The sequence below is a fragment of the Poecilia mexicana genome, unplaced genomic scaffold (assembly GCF_051168715.1).
Source record: "Poecilia mexicana isolate PSO_F unplaced genomic scaffold, ASM5116871v1 scaffold_3, whole genome shotgun sequence".
Classification (NCBI taxonomy): Eukaryota; Metazoa; Chordata; class Actinopteri; order Cyprinodontiformes; family Poeciliidae; genus Poecilia; species Poecilia mexicana.
This window is the reverse complement of record NW_028263372.1, coordinates 16,557,582-16,579,754: the sequence shown is the minus strand read 5'-3', so window position 1 is coordinate 16,579,754 and position 22,173 is coordinate 16,557,582. Positions and strand designations below refer to the sequence as shown.

Sequence of the window (22,173 nt, the reverse complement as noted above, 5' to 3'; positions counted from 1 at the left end):
ACCTTCTTCACAATGCTTTTCTATTATGTCTTTATAACTGTTGTAATTTGCATACGTGTTCGCTAATTGCTGCTATTGCTAGCCTGAAGTTGTGTGGGGAAAAAGGAGCTTTGTGAAAGTAGGCGGTGCATTGTGAGAGTAAGCATTTCGGCACCCCTGAATAGCTCAAGGATTCCTGAGCCATGCATGAAAGAATTAAAGCAACAATCTAGGTATGGTTTTGATTAGCTAACAACATTATAAAATTATATAAAGCTAAAAAAAAAAATTCTGTTTAAGAAGCGCCAATGACCGAGAAAGACTCATTGGTGAGGTTAACAAACGAGGCAAAAGTACCTGATTCAGGCTGACTTCCCGTCATTATTTGAATAATAATTTGAATATATTTAAGGAGTAGTCAAATCTAAAGTACATAAATACAGGTTGTTGTTTTTTTCTTTTTTTTCTCTCTCTCACTATAACAGATATTTGACTGCAGATTTACAAAGCAGATATGCAAGCAAACAGCTTATATCTGCACTATGAAACTTGTAACATTTTTATGTTAAGCTATCAAAAACAAACTGCTTACATTCATATATCTCCATTTGTGCAAAAATATTTTTTGGGAAAGAAAAAAATATTTTCTGTAATTTATATGCAGTATATAATGAATGTTACCACAAAACGCATTGAAATATCAGTAGTCAGATTAACCTATCTTTTCATTTTTTCATTAGCTTTATATTTTTCTATGAATTAAGTGAGATGTTATTTGTTTTCACATGTCTCATGTTTTATTTGTCAATTATGAGTCAGAACCAAGTAGCTTGATAGTAATAAACATGAGTCACTGGTTTACATAAGCAAAACAAACAAAAAAAGACTTAACAAAATATGTCACTGAAAAAAGAAAGTTGTTTCTGAAAGTGAGGGAGTAACAAAATTCAGGTCGAGTCTTCAGACATGCGGTCTGGATGATGTCGGCTGTCCCCCCAGGTCCCTCACACCCTCCCTGGAAAATGAAATTTGCCTGTAAAGCGTCCATGGTTGCGGAGGTCAAATGGACTAAGCACCTTCCTGATGCCCATCATGTTGCCTTGGGCTATCTGCTTGAAGGTCCAGGGATTCTGGTTGTTCTCCTCCATCTCTTTCTGCTTTCTGTGCATTTCTTCCAGACTCTCTCGGCTCATTACCTGAAATAATAAAGGCAAAGCATTGCTTTATCATGCAAAAACCAAATTGTAAAAAAAAATAATAATAATTGTTTTCAATCACTTTGACTTTAGTGGTGTGAAAAGATGGCCTTCAATCCACAGAATATGAACTGTTTATTAAAAACAAAAAAATAGATGATACATTTGTTCTCAGAATTCATTTCTTTTCTTATGCATTTTCTGTTTTCAATGTGTCTAATAAAAACAGGAATGAAAAGAAATGTTGCAATGTTGGTCTTGCAAAAACATTGCAAGACCAGCAATGTTGTTTCGCTTTAAGACAGTGCCAATGAGGACAGGCCAGAAAATGGATGTTGCAGAGGAAGGAAGGAGGCAGCTGCACCATTTTTTAGAGTCCTGTACATCTAAAAATGCTGAAATTATTTAAGGGCTTTTCTTTTAATCCTGAGCAGTTGTTTGGCCAGCAGTTGAAATTATGTGGGGCTGCCTGACTGCAGATTGGTTTTTAACAGAATATTTCATTTCCCACCTCTTAAATGGAGCTTAAACACCGCTTATCGGCAATGTTCAATCAATTTTAACATGATGTTTCATTTTTAGTAATATTCAAGCAGCTTAGCAGATCCACTGCTAAGTTTCCTTTGAGGCAGAGTCCAGTAAAATCAGTGCAGCACTGAATAAAAAATGGTGATGTGGTTACTTCTAAAGCCTTATGTAGAAACTAATGAGCCCTTTGCTAGGTGAAAATGTCCAGGTCATAGAATGTTTTGATCTGAGCCATTTAGGCAGTTAACTGCTGTGATTATGATTAAAAGAAAGCAAACAATGATTTGATGATATATGACTTCATAGTTCTTGTATCGTCATTCCTACACTCAGAAAATGTTGGGAAAAAAAATAAAAAGGGAAATTCTGCTAGAGTATGTGAAGTTATCACCACAGCTGTAAATGTACACCAGTTTGGTTTCTTTTTGCCTTTGTATCTAAACAGCACTCTGAGATCTCACCTTAGCAGGAAAGGGCAGCTTCTTGGCCACTTGAATCAAGACATGCTCAATCTCCCCCAGCTCCACCTTTCCTCCCAGCTCCACGATCAAACGTCCGGACCGGACCGGTGTCACGTAGTGGTCGATGGCTCCTTTGCCGCCGCCCATGCGCTGGCCCAGGCCTTTACGCGTGATTGGCTTGTACGGGGCACTGATACGCCACCGGGCAAATGTTGTGTGGGGATCTATCTTTCGGTTAATTGTTAGACGCATCATCTCTATATGACCCCAGTGCAGGTAGCCTCCGCCCATGGCCTGAAAAATAAAGCAGCAAAGTTACTTTGATATTTAACGCTCAAACTCAGCCATTTAATTGTGCAAAATAAAGTTAAAACATGTGGACAAATGTCATAAAAATACCAACAAAAAAAAAAAAAACTGTAAAACTTTGGTCAATATACTGTGGAAAAGATGTGACATTTGTGTCGGACAATTTCAGCTGTCAGAAAATCCTCAATTGACATCAGTGCACTCACAACGATGGCATACTGCCCACAAGTGAAGGTATTCGATGCCATGGCCGGTCCTTGGATATCCCTGAGCTTCTTTCTCTCCTTCTTAGCCTGTTTTAGGTTGGGCACCTTGTTCAAAAACTTCAGTTTGGGTTTCTCTGGCAGCACAACATCTTTAAGAAAGGAATGAGGACAAAATATTAAGATGCGGGACAGGAAATGATCTGAGGAACTCTAAAGCCCGCATCCATGAAGTGGAACACAAGGCACATAAGAATTACTGTACAAAATTAAAGCTCAAAATTATTTACCGCCCTGACAGTTTAAAAATGTCCAACATGATTACCAGATAATCTGTGGAGGGAGCCTTAAATTAGATAAAATGCTAAAAACACCAGTGAAAACGTGTACAAATCTGGACAGTAACTATAAGACTTTTGAAATTTGAATAAAGAAGCTTAAATCATGTAATGGCAAGATTTTTCTATTGATTACTGAGGAAGCGATGAATATCTTTTGACTTAAATGTATATAACATCCCTTTTATATTGTTTTATGATCTCTTGACTGAGTGATGCAAGTCTTCTTTCACATTAGTAACAAACTTCTTAGTTGAAAGACAATAAGTTTACATGTCTTTCAACTAAGAAAGACATGGGCAATCAGACAGAGATATGAATAATTTTCAACCCAACTGTAGAAGGTGTGTGCATAATTATCAGCGTCTTATGTGCTCAAAAAAAGTCTCATATGAATGAGGAGAAGATGAAAGCTTACTGCTGTAGTCTGGAGTGACTGGAAATGTCTTCAGCCCAGCAGCGCAGATTTTCAAATAGCTGTGCAGAGGAGCTGTGGAGTAAATACAAAGTTGATAAAATGACAGATTGTGATCAGCTGCGACTCATCCCCTTCTCCCCCCCAAAAAAATGGTCGAGGTGAAGTTTAGGATTGCATTTGCATTTAACTTTGAGTTAGCATAACACTGAATCATTTTTTTTTGTTTCCAGCTTTATCAGATATAAAGGACGATTGCTGTGCGGGAACCCAACCATGCTTGCTTCATATGATCCATTTCTGTTAATCTCCATTTGTTAATCGGTAATTGAGAATTCCCAAGTGCCCAAATGCATCATTGTTAACACAAGCCTCATTACCTTGCTGGTGACCGTGAGTTCTGCATATTACCGTCAGGCCGCCGACAGCAGCCTTAACGAGGGAGATCATTTTGTACGAACCGATACTAAAAAACCGTAATTTTTATTTCGCTTGATTCATACATCGGCATTTTAGAAATACTAGCAAAATACTGTATTTTTAGGAGCGCCACACGCTGAGCAAGGTCGCTGCCATTTCTGTGCAACAAATACTTCCGCCAAGATGAGGTAGGCACTTCCTGTTGAAAGTGACTTTCAAAATAAGCGGTGCTTTAATTTCGATCACTTTTCTGTAAACATAATTTCTGCACAGATTGATTTCTTCGGCACATTTGTAAAGTTTATTTGCTCCGTTCGGAATTTTATTGAGTACCCTCTATGAAAAAAAATAAGCGCCAGATTTGAAAATAGAAACTTGTGAAATGTCAAAGTTGTTAAAATATTGAACTTATTTAAATTCCCCTTTAAAAGCGTTTATTTGATAAATAGGTGACGTGAAATTACATTTTACTTTTTCAAATGAGAAATTGTTAGGTGCAATTCAGTCTTCCAGGTTTCTAATATTTGGAATTGGCTAAGTCAATAATTGAACTTAATGCATTTATTCAAAATGACCATATGTTATATAAACGTCTATGGACAACTTGCACATGTTTTTTTAATAAAACTAGTAATTTGAGTTGTTTTCATGAGGTGTTGAGCATGGTTCCAATGTATAGTCTATAAAAAGGACACAGTCTGCTGACATTTAATGCATTCAGAAGATAAGCAACCACTGATGCATACCCTCACACCTTTAACTAGCTTTGAACCCAAAATTTTATGTAAAACGATAAGACAATCAGCATGAAGACAAAAGATTTTGGCGCTTTATGATTTATTATCAGAACAAGGTTTTGACATTTCACATAAACATCGGTTTCTCCAGCAGGTATGTAGCAGTTTTCCATGGGAAACATAATTTCTGCCTCTAAGGTCATCCACAAACAAAATTATGTTCTTACTTACAAAATCCATGTTACATTATAGTTGCAACAAAAGATAAGGTCTTAAATAAAATGAGCGTAAAGAACACACTGTCATTTTTTTCAAGCATAAGGTTTCAAATCTAGAACACTTTTATAAAAACTTTTTCACACAACTTATAGGTGGTTAAATGCCAGGAGAATTTGGTGATTTTCTCAGTCAATAAAAATACATGTCACTTTGATGTTTTGACAGAGAGAGGACGCTAGTGAAGATGCTAAATCCCATGATAGAGAAGATCATATTTTGGAATATTCTGAGGATCTATTGGACTCTGGACTATCATTTTCCCCCTCATGGCTCCTCTGTAAATCACCTCGATTAGGTCGATGAAGTCCTGCTTGGTTTTAAAGCTGCCAACAAATTTAGTGTGATCTGGAGACCTGAAAGAACATTAAAAACACATAATAAACACCACCGTAATGTAACACTGTAATGTAAATATATATATATATATATATATATATATATATATATATATTAATAAGCAAAGCATATTCACTTGTCACTTTATTAGGTACACCTCACTAGTACTTGGCTGCCTTTAGCACTGCCTTTATTTTGTTCTATATTGACAATATAGTATCCCTTTTCTCACTAATTCTGATTGATCAGTTTGAACGTTAGCAAACTGTCTGAACAACCTCTACATGGCTAAATGTGTTACGCTGCTCTAATGTGATTGGCTGATTCTCAACTGATTAGGCGAACCTTATAAAGTTACTGATGAGCATATTTGCTGAGAAATAGTATCACCATACAAAGAAAACAGCTATGACCAGAAAATAGCATTAAATTATCCATAATTTTAACTTGTTTAAGTAGAAATGAAAGATTTCAGCTATTCTGAATGACATTATTGGTTTGCATTAATTGTTGGACTTGAAATGTTTGATTCTTATTTTAAGTTTAAGTTCATTATACCTGCAGTTAACTGTACTTTTAATCTGTCTGTGAATTGATTTGAATTTTCTTTTTATGTCCCCTATAAATTTTAGATTTATTGAAGTTTTTAATAACTTTTTATAAATTCTCTAAATTAAATGGAGATTTTTGTTCAAACTAAAATTATACCTTTTTTATATTGGTGGGGGTTTTTTTGTTGTTTTTTTAACTTCTCTTACAACTACTTTGAATAACTGTTTCTTTATATATTTTTTCTATTGTGCTTATCATTCATAAAAGGTAGTGTTTTTTGTTTTGTTTTGTTTTTGTCTTTTTTTACTTCATTGTTTTAACTGTTTTAAATTACTTTGTTCTGTCCGTTTGGTGTTGGGAAAGTGCTCAGACAAACAAAGACCTACAAATATGTCCACTTTTCTCATTTTTGTGCATACTTCTAATATAGACTAAAATGTATTTTAAATTCTTCTTAGTGACCAGTGTCGAATTAAATTAGTTGTTAATTAAATTGTTGATCTAATTGTTACCAATGTGCGTTGTATAAAGCATTTTGATTATACATTTTTCATGAACTTACCCATAATCAACTTTCATATGCTGCCCATTAAAAAAGAAGACAGTGGATGGGATATAGCTGATGTCAAAGTATCTGGTGTAAATTGGAGCTTTGTCTACATCAACGATATAGATGGACGCCATGTTACTCAAATCGTGTGCGGTTTTTGACAACTGCAACAACACAAGAGGTGAGAAATTATGAACAAACACTGCATTTTCTGATCAGATGCTTGTTGTTAAAGTCACTTACTATCTCGTCGAGCTGGAGACAAACCGAGTCATCATCTCTCCCGAACCTCAGGACTAAAACTTTCTCCGCGACGACTTTGATAACTTCATCGATGTCTTTTTTGGTTGTTAATTTTGGTAAAAAGAAGCTCATTTTCAGATGCTAACACGTTAACTTCACTGCTGTCGGTAAAAGCAGGAAATTACGTCACTTTGTTGTTGTGAATCCCGGTTAAGTTCACCGCAAGAAACATTAAAAATAATTAAAATATATTTAAGCATTATATTAAAATGAGTTTTAGTTTTCAATAAGACTTATATATTGGGTTTCTTTTCATAAGGCAACAATTTACTTTATTGAATATATGATTTTATTTTCTCCTTTTATTATGCTGCGTTTCTCACGTTTCAGTACGGCACAATACGACGTGACACCGTGTAACAACGTGACCTTCCACCAAATTTTTTGTAGGAAGTCTGAAAACCCATGTGCGGACGAGGATTTCTCATTCCATGAGGTATAACAGAATGTAGATGCTTTTTGTGATAATTAGATTCTATAATTAGGGCTAAATAATATCGCTAATGATATTTATTGGTCCGGGTGTCTCGTGCAAAGAAAGCTAATTTTGACGATCCTGCTGAGGGAGTGAACTGTTTTTTGTTTTGTTGTTTGTTTTTACAATGCTGCGACACTTCTCAACCAGATGCTGTAATTTGCTATTGAAAAGAACATTTTTGACATCCACGAACAAACCAGTCTTTGGTACCAGACCTTACAGAGAGTCCATCCTTGTCAGTCACTTCTGTGCAGGTAACACTGTGAAGAAGGATGGCCTCGATATTAAAGATGCTCTATCCGAGGAAAAAGAAGCGCTAGATCTTGACAAATGGAAGTCTGTAATGAGATCACAAGCTGTATTCCAGGAGGAAAAACCTTCTCGTGGAATGGAAACAACAGAAGATGATGATGATGACCTGGAAAGTACAGGCGATGATGTGAAGGACAGCTCCTCATTGGAGGCAACTCGTGAACTGGTTTCCATGTGGCGTCAAGCTGGGAAACGTGTACCTCAGGAAATAACCGAGGAGGACTTACAGACGTTGGCAGGCCTGACCACCAAGTCCTCCCGTAAAAAGTACCTGAAGTACCTGGCTATCAAGGAGGATCACAAACAGGCCCGCAAGGAGAAGCAGCAAAAGAAGAAAGCTGACAAAGAGGCTTCAATGAAGCAGAGAAAGGAGTTGGAAAGCAGTGAAGAAGAAGGCAATCAAGATGAACACAAACTGAAAAACACAATGTTTCTCCAGTACTGGAACCGCAGCCTGGACAAACTGTTGGGCTGGAGAACCGCTCAGGCAATGCGGTTTGGTCAACCAATTGTTTTTGACTTTAGCTATGCATCCAACATGTCCAGGAAGGAGATAGAGAACACAGTGTCTCAGCTGATGGAGGTGGAAGGGTGGAACCGGCGTGCAACAGAGCCCTTTCACCTTCACTTTTGCAACCTGCAGCCAGACAGCCACTACAAGAAGGAGCTACTGAAGCGGTACGGCGCAGAGACCTGGGACCGCCTGCTCATCACCAGCACTGAGCAACATTATATCGATGTGTTCCCCAGGGAACAGCTCGTATACCTCACTGCAGACTCCCCCAACATCCTGCGCAGCTTTGATCACTCCAAGGTCTACATCATCGGAGCCCTGGTGGACAAGTCCATCCACTCCGGACTGTCACTGGCCAACGCCAAGCGCCTGAAACTAGCAACAGCTCGCTTACCCCTTGACGAGTTTCTTCATTGGGAATTGGGAGCCAAAAATTTGACTCTGGACCAGATGATTCGCATCATGCTGACAATCAAAGATACGGGGAAATGGGAAGAAGCCTTACAGTTTGTGCCGAAGCGGAAACACGATGGCTTCTATCAACGGCAGACACAAACAGAGGTTTCAAATGACAGACCCAGAATTGTGAAAAATCATGCACTGAGAAAGAGTGGCGATGTGTTCGTGAGACGTGAGGCAAAAGACACTGGGCAAACATTTAAGAACCAGACGGCTTACGAATCCAATTATGACAGAATGACTGGACAAAACAGCACCAGAAAAAGTTCTCCAGCTGCAACTAAAGTGCGTACATCGTTCAAAAGAAAAATGGAAGCAAGGAAAACAGGAGACAAGACAATGTGGTGGCATGAGTGACAGGAAATAACTACTGTTAACATGGACATGTGTGTTAGAAAGTATCAACGTAAGAAGTATTGCGGAAAATGTTCTAATATCCACTTTGTTTTCACGCAGGGTGAAAACAAAGATCAGTTTTGTTTTGCCTGTACAAATGACAAGAATATGATTTCTTTAAAAGGTAGAAACGTCTTTGGTCTTTATTTTAGTCTGACAGAAAAGATGCTTAAATAATATTTTGACAGTTTTACAGTAAATAAAATTATACCCATTACTGTAAAGTTTTCTGTACAGATGAAATACATCTTAATATTATAGAGCCTGTCTGTTTTGTTCTTAAATACTGCAACATTTAAGTAAATTCATAGTGTATTCTAAGCAAAAGATAAAAATAGATTCTGACATCAGCAAAATTCAAGCAGGGTTTTTTTTTTTACAAAACTGCACAACACTGATCACAGTACCATCAATTCACTTTCACTAATGCTTTTACAGTAACTGAAACAAAATATATTCCTGAAGTAAAAAAAAAAGCACCATCATAAATGGAAAAAAAGCCCTCCTGAATTAAAAGAGGCACCTATATTTCTTTAGTGTCTGACTTCCTGTCATCTGTGTTCCCATCTAATCACTCCCTGCAGTATGAAAGTGGAAACTGGTTAAATAAAAACAATATACACATCAGCATTATGTTCCATTTACAACTAATGAACTCGTCCAGTGTAACACTGACTGACTCTGACCTCACATCTTAGCGATAAACATGATTTACATATCAGTCTACGATGGAGTTGAAATGCTTTCTTAATTCCAGACTAGCCTGTCTTATTTGATGTTTTCCAAGAGCTTCATAAGTTAAGCCACAAGTTTAAAACCATTAATTTTAAATGACAGCAAATAAACAGTCATAGTTTCTGCTAGAGCTCCACCTGCAGTCTGCCATCTTTATTTTTTTTTAAATACAAAAAACAACAAAAAATCCTAGTACTCTCTGTGTCAAATGAGGATGACCTATAGAACTATGATGTCTCCGGTGCAGCGTTCGCAGCAGTTGAAGGTTATGTTCTCGTAGCGGGTGTAAGGGTGAAACCTGCCGATGCTCTTCTTGCTGCTCAGAAAGTTTGGGGAGGTGGAGTCACCGAGTGCAGGTTCTGCCTTGTTTTCTGAACAAGAAATTGGATTCAAAACCTTCAACACCTAGAGCAAAAGAAATAGAATAAATTAAAGACATTATTCAATTGTTGGATTCTAAAACTAGCAAAACATTAGGCAAAGGTAACATTTTACATAAACTTCATACCTTCTCAGCCATCTTCTCTGCTGGTGTGCTGCAGAGATGTTCGGCTGGTGCACTACTGCCCTTCGACACAGTGCTGCTAGCGTTGTTTTTGCCCAACAGATGAGAGTTAATAGCATCTGCTAGCTTGTGATTGGCTCCAGCCAGCTCTCCGATGCTGAGAGGCTGAGCACTGGGATAATAAGTCTGCTGTCTGCCCCACTGCAAAGACACCAGGAGCTGTTCCAGGGACCTGGCAACGCAAAGAGGACACAAAGTCAACGTAATGGCTCCACTAGCACTTGTACAAGCTTCTCTGATGGTTTTACTAGTCTAGTAAACAACACATTAAAAACAAATAAAAAGTCCATACAAAAACACATGAACATTTTTGTCCAGTTCAATCAATGGCACAAGGGAAAGGACAAAACGCCAGGCATTGAACCTTGTGGAGCCTCACCAGGTAAAGAAAACAATTCCTACAGAAAAGTAGTCACTAGCTTTTATATAACAAGACCAGCTAATAGGAGGAAACCCAGTGTTAGCACAATTAGGGCAGGTTTTGGAGTGTTGGATGCTTTTGTTAAACATACTAATTAACATTTAGGACTGACCCACTTTAACAGAATCTGCGCGCATCTTAGACTCAACTTGAACATTTGGAAGGAGTCAGTAATTATTGATCAGTGCGGTGTTTACCTGTGACTGAGCACCATGTCCCTGGAGAACTCCTCCCGCTCCACCAGCAGGTCCTGAATCGCTCCTTGGGCCTCTCTTATCTGCCTCTGCAGAGCGGCTCTGGCGTTTGTCAGTTCCTCTGCCATGACTCTGAAGTAACAACATGATTTTAATACATATCAACATGATGGTTATGATGTGTTTATGAAGCATGTTTTTTTTTTTTATTGAAATTGTCCATCTTTTGATTGTGAATGTCTCTGATGTAAGCTGCCTTTGAAACTAAGATGGGAAGACAATCTTAAACTTTTCAACCAACTAACAAGTGGAGCATTTCCCACCTGCTGGCGAGGAACTTGCTCCTCCAGACGTCACACTGGATGCTCATACGTTCCAGCTGCTCCGCGGTGTGTGAAAGGCTTCGGCCTAAAGCCTCGTTCTCCAGAATGAGCTGGTTTTTCTCTCGTGCAAGACGCTCAAACTGGTACTCGAGGTCATCACCTACCGAGGCTACCAACAGCTTCTTCAGTTCGCGGTTTACCTGCCACACAGTTTAGAAACAAGATGAAAATAAATGTAAAGTAGTTTTATACTCAAATTACACATAAAGACCAACATTCTTAAGATACAATAAATCAAAGAAATCAACATTACAGCTTACTATGTTGCATAATTATTTTCTGGAGATTTGTTTTACACTGAAATCTGTCTGTCATTTCACTCATGCCTTACCTCTGTCTGCACACGGAGTTGATTCGAAAGGCCCTCTTTGTCCTGCAGGAGCCGGCGTTCAGAGTTCTGCAGCTTCTCTAGCTGTCCTCTCCAGTCCTCCACAAGCGGAGGAGAGCCCTGCTCCTCGGCCTGCTGCCCTGCCTCGCCTTTCGCCTCAGTGGGCCCCGTCCGGCCGCTCCGGGTGATGGCAGCTCTGGGCACAATGATTCTCACGGCTTCCACTTCCGTACACGCCTCCCTATTCACTTTGCCGAGGTGAAGCACGCCGAGAGGCTGTGGGGTAGCCGGGGGTGTGACATGTGGAGATTTTGGGCTGTGCCTTGGGCTTGCTACTTTGAGGAGAGGAACTTCAGATAAAAACGGTGGCGGGGCGTCAGTGATGACCTCGAGTGTGACTGGTGGTTTTGCGGTTTCCATGCCATCGCCGGGTCCTCGAATAGGGACAGTGGCAGAACCTAGAAGTATACAAATAAAAAAGTGAGAGCAGTTATTTTTAAACACTTTTGCCTAAAAATCAATTATGTTTATTTTTATTGATCTGTCCAATGCAGTGTGTAACCTGTACTGTCTCAATCCCTTTTCTGAATGAGCTGGGTTATAGAGTCTGTAAACCTTCTCAACGTATTCTGATTACTATTATTTTACTACTATTTTGTACTACGCGTTCTTGTTTTCTTCTCAAGACAGAAATCCATCTTAAGATCAATTTTAAGATATATGTTGCAATCCTATTATAACATCAACGTAATTTCCAAACAATATCGTGTGAAGCAGATATATTCAGTTAAATTTACTTAAACTGCATCAATTTGCAACGTACGTCATTCTTAGGTACATAACAGGACAAACAGTGGGACTTTACACCAATCAAGGCAACACAAAGGGCCCTCGTTGATTAAACATTAATTGATGTGCGTAAGCACAGTTTTCAGGAACCTGTTCACGTAGTCTAGCTTTAAAAATCACAGGAGAAATGTGGCCTCCTTGCTAAAATGCTTGACATTAGCTGTATGGATGAGGCCGTTTTATTTCAAAAAGAAGGATATAAACGAACATGCTACGTACCTCTTACAACTGCTGCAGCAGCCATGGCGGCGGAGGAGACGCAACTTTACCTTAAACCCGGTGATTCTGTTGTAATTCACAGGAAAGACAGCAGTTATTTGGCAACAATTAGAGCACTATTTGTTTATGAAAGAAATATGTTGCTCATAGTTCACTTTTATCAGCTGGGCGCTGATAAGGTTACATGATAAGGGAAGCTAGTTGTTGAGCTTGGTGTTAGCAAAGGTAAGAACTTTATCAGCACTAGCTACAGCAGTCAGCTCTTCTTTACTACTAGAGTTTATCAGAAATATTTACTGCGACTTAAATCTGAAGCCTTAAAATGGAAATATTACGCAGTGACATACCAGGTACAAATGAATTTGACCCCCTCCTCCTCGGTTCTAAGTTTAGTCAGCTGTTTGTTTTGCCACCCGGACACGGTTGGCCTTTCGTGAGCGCACGTAGAATTTTCTTTCCCTAACTTCCTGTCAAAACAATTTTTTTTTTATCTCAATAAAACTGGATTAACGGAAGTTTCTCTCGATCAAACCAGAAAACTAGAAACTGTATCACGAAAGTACATTTTTACGACGATAACAAATTGCTTTATTTACTAAATAAGGCAGCGTAGTATAGGTTAACCTGACGAAATACTCCGCGTTGCTCAACAGCGGAACCTTCGTGTCTTGTCGGAGTTGCATTACGGAGTTAAGAAGTGCTACAAAAACATTTTTGGTTCCATTTGTCTTCCACTGTTAAAATTGGCTGAGGTCTTGGTAAAAGTCTTTACTTTTATAGGGTGTGTGCTTTGAGTTGTTATCATGGGAGTGCATGGACTCTGGAGACTCCTGGAGAGTACAGGAAAACCCATCAACCCCGAGACACTGGAAGGAAAGATTCTTGCTGTTGGTATCCTAACTTTAATTTGATCTGTTTATTCTTCCTAGTTTTTGAGATGCATTTTCCTTCATCTATGAAACGCATTAATTGATTCCCACTGATGTTGCGTCATAAAGATAACCTTAACCAGCGCTCCTCAGACATCAGTATATGGCTGAACCAGGCAGTGAAGGGGGTGAGGGACCGTGAAGGCAACAGCGTCCAGAACGCCCACCTCCTCACCCTGTTCAACCGCATCTGTAAGCTGCTCTTTTTTCGCATTAGACCGGTGTTTGTGTTTGATGGAGATGCTCCTATGCTGAAGAAGCAGACCCTGGTGAGACCAGCTCAGACGATTACTGCTAAGGGTGTAATAAATACCGCCACTGAACTTTCCGTTTACAAACGCTCTTCTCTTGCAGGCTCTGAGGAGGCAGAGGAAAGAGGAGCTGACCACTCAGTCCAAACAGACCAATGAGAAACTTCTGAAGACGTTCCTGAAGAGACAAGCTATCAAAGCTGCACTTGGAGATCATAGGTGAGCAGTAGGAGGAGGCAGAATGGTGGGGAGGTGATGAAAATCAACAGTTTTTCATTTTGTACATACTCTATCTGCTATATTCTTTTCTGTAGTCTTAGCATTTTTGTCTGAAATATTCCACAGTAAGGACCCTCTACCAAGCCTCTCCAGTGTGAAAAGAAATGAAGTGGACGACATGTACGTCCTACCCGCCCTTCCACCCACAGAGGAAATGGAAAGAAGCAGGTCAGAGTCAAGAAGTGTTACTGCTGTCTAGTTAAATGATTTATTACACCCTGAACATTTGCTTATTTTATGAGCAATCTATTGCAGTTTGATGTGATCAACAAACAGTTTGCAAATTGTTGTGTAGTGTTAGAAAAAAAGTAATCTCAAGAGTAGCCAGTTTACTCTGAAACCCTTAACTAAAATGTAGAGGAACCAGCTGCTTAAGTAGTCACCTAATTAGCATTTCTCATCTGGTATGTAAATTAACCTAAGTATAAATACACCAAGGCACTGAGTGTATGAGAAAGTAAATAACATGCAACTGAGTACTTTAGAAGAACTGACTACTGAATAGTGTTGTTAGATTTAGAAACAAAAGGACAAATTAATTGAATATGGTTAAATAATTATCTGTCATTTCAAAAAAATATCCTAATTAGCTTTCAATCAAAAACAGGACTGTCATAAGTGTATACTTTGGTTTAGATAGTCATATGTAGTCATGACAGATGAATTAATTTTTTTTTCTCCTTGCAGCTCAGAAGAGGATGAGGAGGAGAGAGCGAGCGAGGAAATGGTTGAAACATACCAGGTAAAAATAAAGGCTTTAATAAAAATAAAACATGTTGAGATTTAAATCTCAAGGCACTGTGCTACAAAAATAAGTTCAGTTTTTTTTCAAATAAATCCAATTGATTTCAGTCTGTCCAGTGGCCATTACGTACAGATTATTTTGATCCAAGTTACAATACGTTTAATAAAGAGTTCTCTAGTTTAATTTCTTGAGGTCTTTTTAAGTGTTAGACATTATTGTTCCAAAATAGTTCCAAAAGGTACTTTGGCTACCTTTTCTTTCTGTTTTGTCACCTCCCAAATAAATGTAAAACTATTTTCTTTGACAACTCGCCTTCAAAGCCAGACTCTTAATTTTGTTTCAGGAAGAACTGTATGAGGACCCGAACTCGGTGGACATAAACTCTGAGGATTTTACCAGCCTGCCTCCTGAGATGAAACACGAGATACTCAAAGAGATGAAAGAATTCTGCAAAAGACGTCGGACCATGTTTAACAAACCGCCCGAGGTACATTTAGGCCTCAAACACACTCCGCTCTCCGCTCTTCTTTCCATTGCTAGCTCCTTTTCTTTCCTCTCTTTCTCTCTTCTAGCGTTCCGGAGACTTTTCGCAGTACCAACTGGCCGGCCTGCTGCAGAGGAACCGGCTGAACCAGCGTCTGGAGGGAGTTGAGAAGGAGATGAGCCAGCGCAGCGCCGGCAGCGCTCCACAACTCGGTCAGCAGGATGAGGATGAGCAGAATCGCAGCGTGGAGTCAAAGCGACTGGTTTCAGAAGACAACTCGCACTATATACTTATAAAAGGTGAGGCAGATGTAGCGTTATGTTGTTAATACATATGCACAATATCTGATTCTAGATAGAAGCATATCTTAAATTTTTTTTATATTGGCTCACATTTAAATTTCATCTAAGGATCAGGGTCTAAATCTGTAAAATTTCAGTGGCTCCGTTGCCAGTTTTAAATTTAGTTAGATACAACAGCTGTTCTTTGCCGTAGAACTGAAACAATTAATCGTGTTGAATCGATTATTGGCATAATTGTCAATTAATTTTGTAACTGATCAATTGTTAATTGGCATATACTAAATAAAATATTCAATTTGCTGGATAAACACAACAGTCTGAGTAGTAATTAAGCCAAAACTATTTTTAAAAAAATGTAAATTTTGCCTTTTATATATAAAATCATTTCTTTGTCTGTAAATATTTTCTACCCAGAACTCCTCAAGTGTTAAAGTTTTAGCTTCATCTGGTTCAAATTCTGTAAACTTCTCCTATTTGGTGCCTTTTGCTGTCCAATTATTAATTGGTTAATTGAAAAAATAATCAACGGACCCGTCTACACTGCACTGATGTTGAGTGAAGCAAAAAGGGCTTATTTTACTTTGATGTCTTTTAATTTCTGTAAAAAAAAATCAACTCTTTACTTTCTTCACCTGTAGGCTCCAAAAAAAATGAACCAGCCTCACAGAGCCAACCTGCAGCTGCACCTTGGACAAGTTCTAGAATAAGGAAAGTGGACAAGCCCGAGCCTCTCTGGCGACCCATCGCTGAAGACGAAGAAGAGGAGGATGAACGACCCACCTGCTCAGACGCCGTCAACCCACCTGTGTCAAAGCCATCGCAGCCGCCTTCGCCTCGGACACTCAAGGCAATCCAGGCTGCTATGAGCGACAGCTCAGATGAAGAGAAGCTGAATCCAGAGAGCAAGGACGGCAAAGTGTCTCCACGGACACTCCTCGCAATCCAGCAGGCATTAACTGAGGATGAAGTAAGTGTCTCACCGTCCAAACTGCAGACAAGTCCCCAGCGTCCTGCGCGGCGAGTGGTGATCAGCAGCTCTGATGAGGAGACGGAGCCTTCCCTCAAGGAAGAGACGGACTTCAGTCAAAGCGCCGCACGCCAAAGTTCACGCATCGAAGACAGTTTGCTGGGCAGCAGCTCTGAAGATGAGCTGGAGGAAGTTATTGGAGAGAGGAATAAAGCTTTTCGCTCTGCAGCACTTCGACAAAGTCCCACAACAGCGATGGAGTCAGAGGTGGAGCGCGCCAGGGAAGCGGAGAAACAAAAAGAGGTGGAGCCGAGAGAACCTGAGCACAAGCTGCACGCTTCTCAATCCAGTCAGGAGTTATCCATCAGCTCTCCTTCACTTGAAAGTGCGAAACGGGCCAGCACTGAGACGGAGCAGAGGCTCCTAGATAAGAGCAAGGATAGACTCTCCGCAGGCCCGGCAAAAACCGACGGAGACGACGTCAAGTCAGAGAACAGCCAGCAGGAAAGCGACTCGGAAGGTAATTCTAGAATAATTTGTAGACTCGACTCTTTGTTTTTTATCATTCAAATGTAAAATGGTTGTGTTTTACAGAGAGCTTCATTGAGGTGTCCGAGGAAGAATTTAAGCAGGAGGATGCAAATGATTCAGCAGGAGACAAGAGGATTTTAGAAGAGGTCCAGGAAGATGAGACAAAAACTGAAGAAGAGTCCGAGGAAAGTTTGACTCAGGCTGCTGGTCATCCAGCTCTGAGCTCAGACAAGGAGGATGAGAAGGAGGGAGAGCAGAGGAAAGCTCAGGGAAACGAGGCGAAGGACGACATGGAATCCAAACCAACAGCTGAAAACAACGAGTGGGAACACCTCGACATGGTTAGTATTTCTCTATCAAAGCAGAAGCTTTTTGTCTCGTGCTGTCATGAGCTAAAACAATTTATATATATATATATATATATATATATATATATATATATATATATATATATATATATATATATATATATATATATATATATATATATTTTTTTTTTTTTATGTAGGCTAGTCAAAATATTTTTGTTAATATTTTAACTAGCCTCCTGCTACTTTAAGTGTCAATTGGTCGATGAAATTCACAAGTTATATGTTGATTATGACAAAGGTTTAACATGAACACCTTCAAGTTGTTGAGACTCCTTAAATTTTAAACAACCAAAATAGTATTTCTAGTCTAATGCAGCGTATTCCGATGCTGTTTTATTTCCAAAACAACGTAACATTTGTTTCTCCCTATTAGAAATCCCTCAGAGTATATTTACTACTTTAGTGAAATTATCTTTTGACAAGTGGCAAGGCAGACATTTGAAATCTCTTAAAGCTGAAAAGCTTGATCTCTTCAAAATGAGTTTAGATCTCTAAGATTTTGTGCAGCTGCAAAGGAGCTCTAACTAAATATGTCCTTGCTGTCATAACTTTAACGTCCACATCTTTAGGTGGTGTCTGAGCTACTTGATTGTATTTCAGATGGTCAGCAGGTCAGCGTGCGTGTAGAGTAACTTGTTTGTTGTGCTGCAGGACGAGCTGGAGGCTCTGGAGAGTTCGCTGCAGCTGGAGCAGAGCAGCCTGAGGGAGCAGAAGCAGCAGCAGGAGCGGATGGCGAACACAGTCACGGGGCAGATGTACCTGGAGAGCCAGGTGAACGAAACGAGCCGTGTCATCAGACCCGGTCTGTCGGGGAGCAAACCCTCCTTAAGCAGTCTGACTTGCATGTATGTATTTTAATTTTCTATGATGGGGGCTTGACAGCTGATGATTCACAGCAGGTGCAGGAGGTCAGCGAGGGAGGGGGCGGGCGCGCATTTCCCATGTGCTGCATTTGCCAAAACACACAGCTCGACTTGCATTCGTTGCTGTGATTTTTATTTGCAGTATGTTCAGTTTGCACTGCAGCATGCTCATATCTGTGCCTGTACTATCTGTATCATAAAGTCAGCACTGGTGTATACCTGTCAGAGTGGAGGATCTTCATTAATCCTTTCAGCTGTTTTGATAATGAGCTGCTAAGAGCAAAGGGATTCCTCACATGACAACAAAAACATGGAGACGCTCCCTAGAGAAACACATTGCTGTAATCATAAAAGCACACACTCTGAGAGTTATGGTAAATAACAACAGCGACATTAAGCTATCAGATAAACAGTTAAGTAGAAACTAACTGTGTTAAAATTATGGCGTCATCCTGCAGTACCTTCAAGGGCCACAAGTGTTGCAGTACAGTAGATAAAAAAAGTCCTGCAATAACTGTTGTATATATTTATTTAAATAACTGTAGAAATGCATACATTGAATAAATATCAAATGTTTCTGTAGTTATTTCAATTGTATTTACATTTTAAGCTTCATGTTTAAATATAACTGGGAAAAGCTACATAAAATATTTATTTTTATCATTATCATAAATTTTTTATTGGTCAGCCTCACCCATCAAAGTTAGAGGGGCGGGGCTAAAGTGGCTGACCGATGGGTTGTTTAATTGGCTAAGGGGTTAATCGGTTAGATGCTGTGGTGCATTTAATGAGTCATAGTAACAGTTTATTGTTATTATTATTACCATACAATTGACTGCAGCACAGATGATTTAAAAATAATTAAATTCTGGATTAACTGTATAGGATTTTAAAAGACAATGACTAAATTACTTTGCATTTAACTTAATAGAGGTTATGCCTACATCATAAATTAGTTCCATGTATTCATTATAGTTTCTATGTAAAAAATAATTAACAAAATCATTTATTTTGGATTATGGCACGCTTGTCTCTCAGTGTCTATGATGAGCAACTATAAACCCTGAAGCATTTGTCAGTCTGTGTGGTTTTACGTTTTCATCCTTTGTTTTGCTTTGTAAATTGATGAGTGTTTGGAACGCAGGAGCTGCTGCGGTTGTTCGGCGTGCCGTTCCTGGTGGCTCCCATGGAGGCCGAGGCTCAGTGCGCGGCGTTGGACCGCGCCGACCAGACAAACGGGACCATCACAGACGACTCTGACGTGTGGCTGTTTGGAGGACGACACGTTTACAGGAACTTCTTCAGCCAGAACAAATATGTTGAGCACTACCAGTACAGCGACCTGCAGAGCCAGTTAGGTCAGTGGCTGCTGACCTAACTGGGCTGTGTTTTGGCCTAAAGTGAAAGAATAGTGGAATAGCAGAGATTAAATTGATGAGCTAATGAACACATTGGAGAATGTAACTGTTTGTTGGGTAAAGATAGATAATCCATCAGTGTTCCTTCTCCTGATGAAGTGCGATGGCGCCTGTCTTTGCCAGGTCTGGACAGAACAAAGATGATCAATCTGGCTTATCTGCTTGGAAGTGACTACACAGAGGGTGTTGCAGGAGTGGGATATGTTACTGGCATGGAGATACTGAACGAGTTTCCAGGGCCGGGACTGGAGCCACTAATACAGCTTAGGTTTGTTTTTCTTTTTAATTTTTTTTAGCCCTAACAACGTGCAGGAACACATTTATACTAAAGAGCAATTATATTCTCCATTTTTGTCCCTGTAGTAATTGGTGGTGTGAGGCTCAGGAGAAGAAGCGTCTGACCGATAATCCCAGAGATACGAAGGTGAAGAAGAAGCTGAGGGAACTAAAACTTCAGCCTGGCTTCCCCAACCCTGCGGTGGCTCAGGCTTACCTCCAGCCTGCCATCGATCAGTCCCAGGCCTCCTTCAGCTGGGGCCGCCCGCAACTCGACATGATCAAAGAATATCCTTTTGTTTCTGCAGCCATTTTACAGTAAAGTTACAATAGAACATTTTTTAATAAGCTAATGCCTTGCAAAGTGTTTTTTTTGTTGTTGTTTTTTTGTTATTGCATATTTATGTAGCAAATCTCATTTAAATTCCTTATGATCTTAATTGCTTATTTAATTACTTCCTTTTTTGTTTATTTATTAATGTTTTAAGTAATCAATGTTGTATGATCCATAGTTGTTAATATGACCTTAAAACTAAACTACAGCTACTACTTCTCCTTGCATTTCTGTTTTCTTCGTGATCATTTCTTTGACCTCTTCGCCACGTTCTGTCTGAGTCGTTTTGGCTGGAGCAGCAGAAAGACGGAGGAGACTCTCCAACCTGTGATCAAACAGCTCAACAACCAGCAGGTAACTGAGAGACTTTACCCACCTTGACTTGGTTACCACCTTGTTTGATTGCTTCATCATCAGTGATGTAGCTGCTCCTGCTGATATGACGTTAGACCAACACTACTGTCTGAAACTATAAGAAGGGTTTATATAACTAATGATTAAATTGTGTTTAAAGTTTGAACAAAGTTTACAACTCCCTCACTGATCCTGTAAAACAGGATCAGTGAGGGAGTTGTTATCTGTCATTTTGTTAATAAGAAGCTAAGAATCAACACTTTAAGTAGCAGATTGTCCTATTAGCCGTCTGCACGGGGCTAAAGGTAATTCCAGTGGTTGGAAGGTTAAACAGCTGGGAGGGAATTAAAAAGGGCCAGAAGCTTAAAGGGCTAAAAATGATAAATTTACTGTGATGATAAATAACAGTTTTTTAAAAGTAATAAATAATCTAAAATAAGTATTTAACTTTGACATCTTTAGTTTTTGAAATGTATTGTGCATAATGCATATTTTTCCTGCAACATTTTGTGGAATAATTATTCCCATTCAGTTCTCAACTATTTTAAAATCAATAAAATTACTGTTTTCCATTAGGTAACAATAGGTTCTCATGTATTGTAAATTTACTGTAAATGTGCATATGTGGCATGGGAATAAAAACCTATTTGCACAGAAGTTAGGAATCAACATTGATGCAATTTTTTGGTTCTCTTGGACTCTGACAAAGAACCCTAATAGAAAAATAATATTCTAAAAATAAATAAACACGAACCAGACTTGCTTTGGACCAACAAAACTAACATTTTAATTTTTAAATATATCTTATATATTGTAAGGGATGAAGTTAAGGAATGTATAAAAAAAAAAAATCTTGCATTTTTCTGTTTCTCTTTTTCACTGCAGACTCAGCTCCGAATAGACTCATTCTTCCGCTTGGAGCAGCAGGAAAAGCAGGCGATCCGAAGCCAGCGACTCCGCCGAGCCGTCACCTGCATGAAGAGAAAGGAGAGGGAAGGAGGGGAAGGCGAAAGCAGTGAAGAAGAACTTCCTTCTCCATCCAAATCCAGGAAAGGAAATCTAAAAAACACAGAAGGACAGAAAGAAGAGGAGTCCCCCGTGACAGGTGGAGGTTTCTTAGCTCCAAAGTCAAATTCTGAATCTCCTTTTACGTCCCTCAGGGATTTCTGTAGTCCAGGTCAGGAATCCTTCACAGCAACAGCTGCTGACCAGTCTACTAAAAAACTACCTCAGAAGGCCAGCAGGAAGAGCAGCAGCAGCAGCTCCGGTGAGGATAGCGACGAAGGCAGGGCCGTTGCTATGGTTACAGCCCGATCTGTGTTTGAGGCCAACAGACGAGGCCGAGGAGGAAAACGCACAAGAGGAAGAGGAAAGAAGCTTTAAGACGCTCAACTTTTGCATAAATGTTCTCAAAACTTGTGGTACTAAATGTGAAACCAGCTGAAAATTTCTGAAAATAAATGAACTGAGAGTTTTCTGTGATATGCATCATGTTTGTTTGTTTTTTTTATCAACACTGAAGCTACTGGGAATATTGGGAAATTTTTTTTACTACTTTGGAGATGTGAGAGGAATGTTGATCTGCATTAAAAAAAAAATTCCCTAAGTAT

General features: G+C 39.3%; 5 protein-coding genes across 6 annotated transcripts; 2 read left to right on the top strand and 3 right to left on the bottom strand.

Moving 5' to 3' along the window:
* Positions 1–750: 750 nt before the first annotated feature.
* mrpl16 (mitochondrial ribosomal protein L16) lies at positions 751–4,043 on the bottom strand. The gene is made up of 5 exons (XM_015007978.2): positions 3,810–4,043; positions 3,433–3,504; positions 2,680–2,828; positions 2,165–2,458; positions 751–1,175 (listed from the first exon to the last, which is right to left on the bottom strand). Exons 1-5 carry the CDS (start codon positions 3,877–3,879, stop codon positions 984–986), a joined length of 777 nt encoding a protein of 258 aa, XP_014863464.1. The 5' UTR covers positions 3,880–4,043; the 3' UTR covers positions 751–983.
* Positions 4,044–4,669: 626 nt separating this feature from the next.
* txnl4b (thioredoxin-like 4B) lies at positions 4,670–6,743 on the bottom strand. Its single transcript, XM_015007979.2, has 3 exons — positions 6,547–6,743; positions 6,316–6,467; positions 4,670–5,218 (listed from the first exon to the last, which is right to left on the bottom strand). The coding sequence occupies exons 1-3, from the start codon at positions 6,676–6,678 to the stop codon at positions 5,053–5,055; spliced, it is 450 nt and encodes a 149-aa protein (XP_014863465.1). The 5' UTR covers positions 6,679–6,743; the 3' UTR covers positions 4,670–5,052.
* Positions 6,744–6,951: 208 nt separating this feature from the next.
* trmt10c (tRNA methyltransferase 10C, mitochondrial RNase P subunit) lies at positions 6,952–8,896 on the top strand. 2 transcript variants are annotated; one of them, XM_088004235.1, is made up of 2 exons: positions 6,952–7,042; positions 7,325–8,896. In XM_088004235.1, the coding sequence occupies exons 1-2, from the start codon at positions 7,038–7,040 to the stop codon at positions 8,724–8,726; spliced, it is 1,407 nt and encodes a 468-aa protein (XP_087860361.1). In that variant the 5' UTR covers positions 6,952–7,037; the 3' UTR covers positions 8,727–8,896. The 2 variants fall into 2 exon arrangements, with proteins under 2 accessions (XP_087860361.1, XP_014863458.2); XM_015007972.2 differs by having other exon boundaries at positions 6,952–8,896.
* On the bottom strand, positions 8,878–12,946 carry blzf1 (basic leucine zipper nuclear factor 1). Its single transcript, XM_015007973.2, has 7 exons — positions 12,807–12,946; positions 12,460–12,525; positions 11,395–11,849; positions 11,004–11,203; positions 10,684–10,812; positions 10,009–10,237; positions 8,878–9,905 (listed from the first exon to the last, which is right to left on the bottom strand). The coding sequence occupies exons 2-7, from the start codon at positions 12,482–12,484 to the stop codon at positions 9,720–9,722; spliced, it is 1,224 nt and encodes a 407-aa protein (XP_014863459.2). The 5' UTR covers positions 12,485–12,525; positions 12,807–12,946; the 3' UTR covers positions 8,878–9,719.
* Positions 12,947–13,071: 125 nt separating this feature from the next.
* Positions 13,072–22,169, top strand: ercc5 (excision repair cross-complementation group 5). Its single transcript, XM_015007971.2, has 15 exons — positions 13,072–13,350; positions 13,482–13,657; positions 13,743–13,858; positions 13,985–14,086; positions 14,606–14,660; positions 15,007–15,150; positions 15,236–15,446; positions 16,088–16,936; positions 17,011–17,288; positions 17,970–18,089; positions 19,326–19,539; positions 19,723–19,867; positions 19,963–20,163; positions 20,479–20,563; positions 21,449–22,169. Exons 1-15 carry the CDS (start codon positions 13,263–13,265, stop codon positions 21,944–21,946), a joined length of 3,282 nt encoding a protein of 1,093 aa, XP_014863457.2. The 5' UTR covers positions 13,072–13,262; the 3' UTR covers positions 21,947–22,169.
* The last annotated feature ends 4 nt before the right edge of the window (positions 22,170–22,173 follow it).

What these genes read in the sequence shown, in the direction of transcription:
- mrpl16 (XM_015007978.2), bottom strand. Translation starts at nt 3,879, where the DNA reads ATGATCTCCCTCGTTAAGGCTGCTGTCGGCGGCCTGACGGTAATATGC. An exon ending in AGTCACTCCAGACTACAGCA is followed by an intron (nt 2,829 to 3,432) that starts GTAAGCTTTCAT and finishes CCTTTCTTAAAG; the next exon opens with ATGTTGTGCTGCCAGAGAAA. An exon ending in GTGGGCAGTATGCCATCGTT is followed by an intron (nt 2,459 to 2,679) that starts GTGAGTGCACTG and finishes TTTATTTTTCAG; the next exon opens with GCCATGGGCGGAGGCTACCT.
- txnl4b (XM_015007979.2), bottom strand. Translation starts at nt 6,678, where the DNA reads ATGAGCTTCTTTTTACCAAAATTAACAACCAAAAAAGACATCGATGAA. An exon ending in GTCTCCAGCTCGACGAGATA is followed by an intron (nt 6,468 to 6,546) that starts GTAAGTGACTTT and finishes GTGTTGTTGCAG; the next exon opens with TTGTCAAAAACCGCACACGA. An exon ending in CATATGAAAGTTGATTATGG is followed by an intron (nt 5,219 to 6,315) that starts GTAAGTTCATGA and finishes ATGTTCTTTCAG; the next exon opens with GTCTCCAGATCACACTAAAT.
- trmt10c (XM_015007972.2), top strand. Translation starts at nt 7,209, where the DNA reads ATGCTGCGACACTTCTCAACCAGATGCTGTAATTTGCTATTGAAAAGA.
- blzf1 (XM_015007973.2), bottom strand. Translation starts at nt 12,484, where the DNA reads ATGGCTGCTGCAGCAGTTGTAAGAG. An exon ending in AGCAAGTTCCTCGCCAGCAG is followed by an intron (nt 10,813 to 11,003) that starts GTGGGAAATGCT and finishes TTGTTACTTCAG; the next exon opens with AGTCATGGCAGAGGAACTGA. An exon ending in CAGAGAAGATGGCTGAGAAG is followed by an intron (nt 9,906 to 10,008) that starts GTATGAAGTTTA and finishes CTTTTGCTCTAG; the next exon opens with GTGTTGAAGGTTTTGAATCC.
- ercc5 (XM_015007971.2), top strand. Translation starts at nt 13,263, where the DNA reads ATGGGAGTGCATGGACTCTGGAGACTCCTGGAGAGTACAGGAAAACCC. An exon ending in AGGAAAGATTCTTGCTGTTG is followed by an intron (nt 13,351 to 13,481) that starts GTATCCTAACTT and finishes AGCGCTCCTCAG; the next exon opens with ACATCAGTATATGGCTGAAC. An exon ending in TGCTGAAGAAGCAGACCCTG is followed by an intron (nt 13,658 to 13,742) that starts GTGAGACCAGCT and finishes CTTCTCTTGCAG; the next exon opens with GCTCTGAGGAGGCAGAGGAA.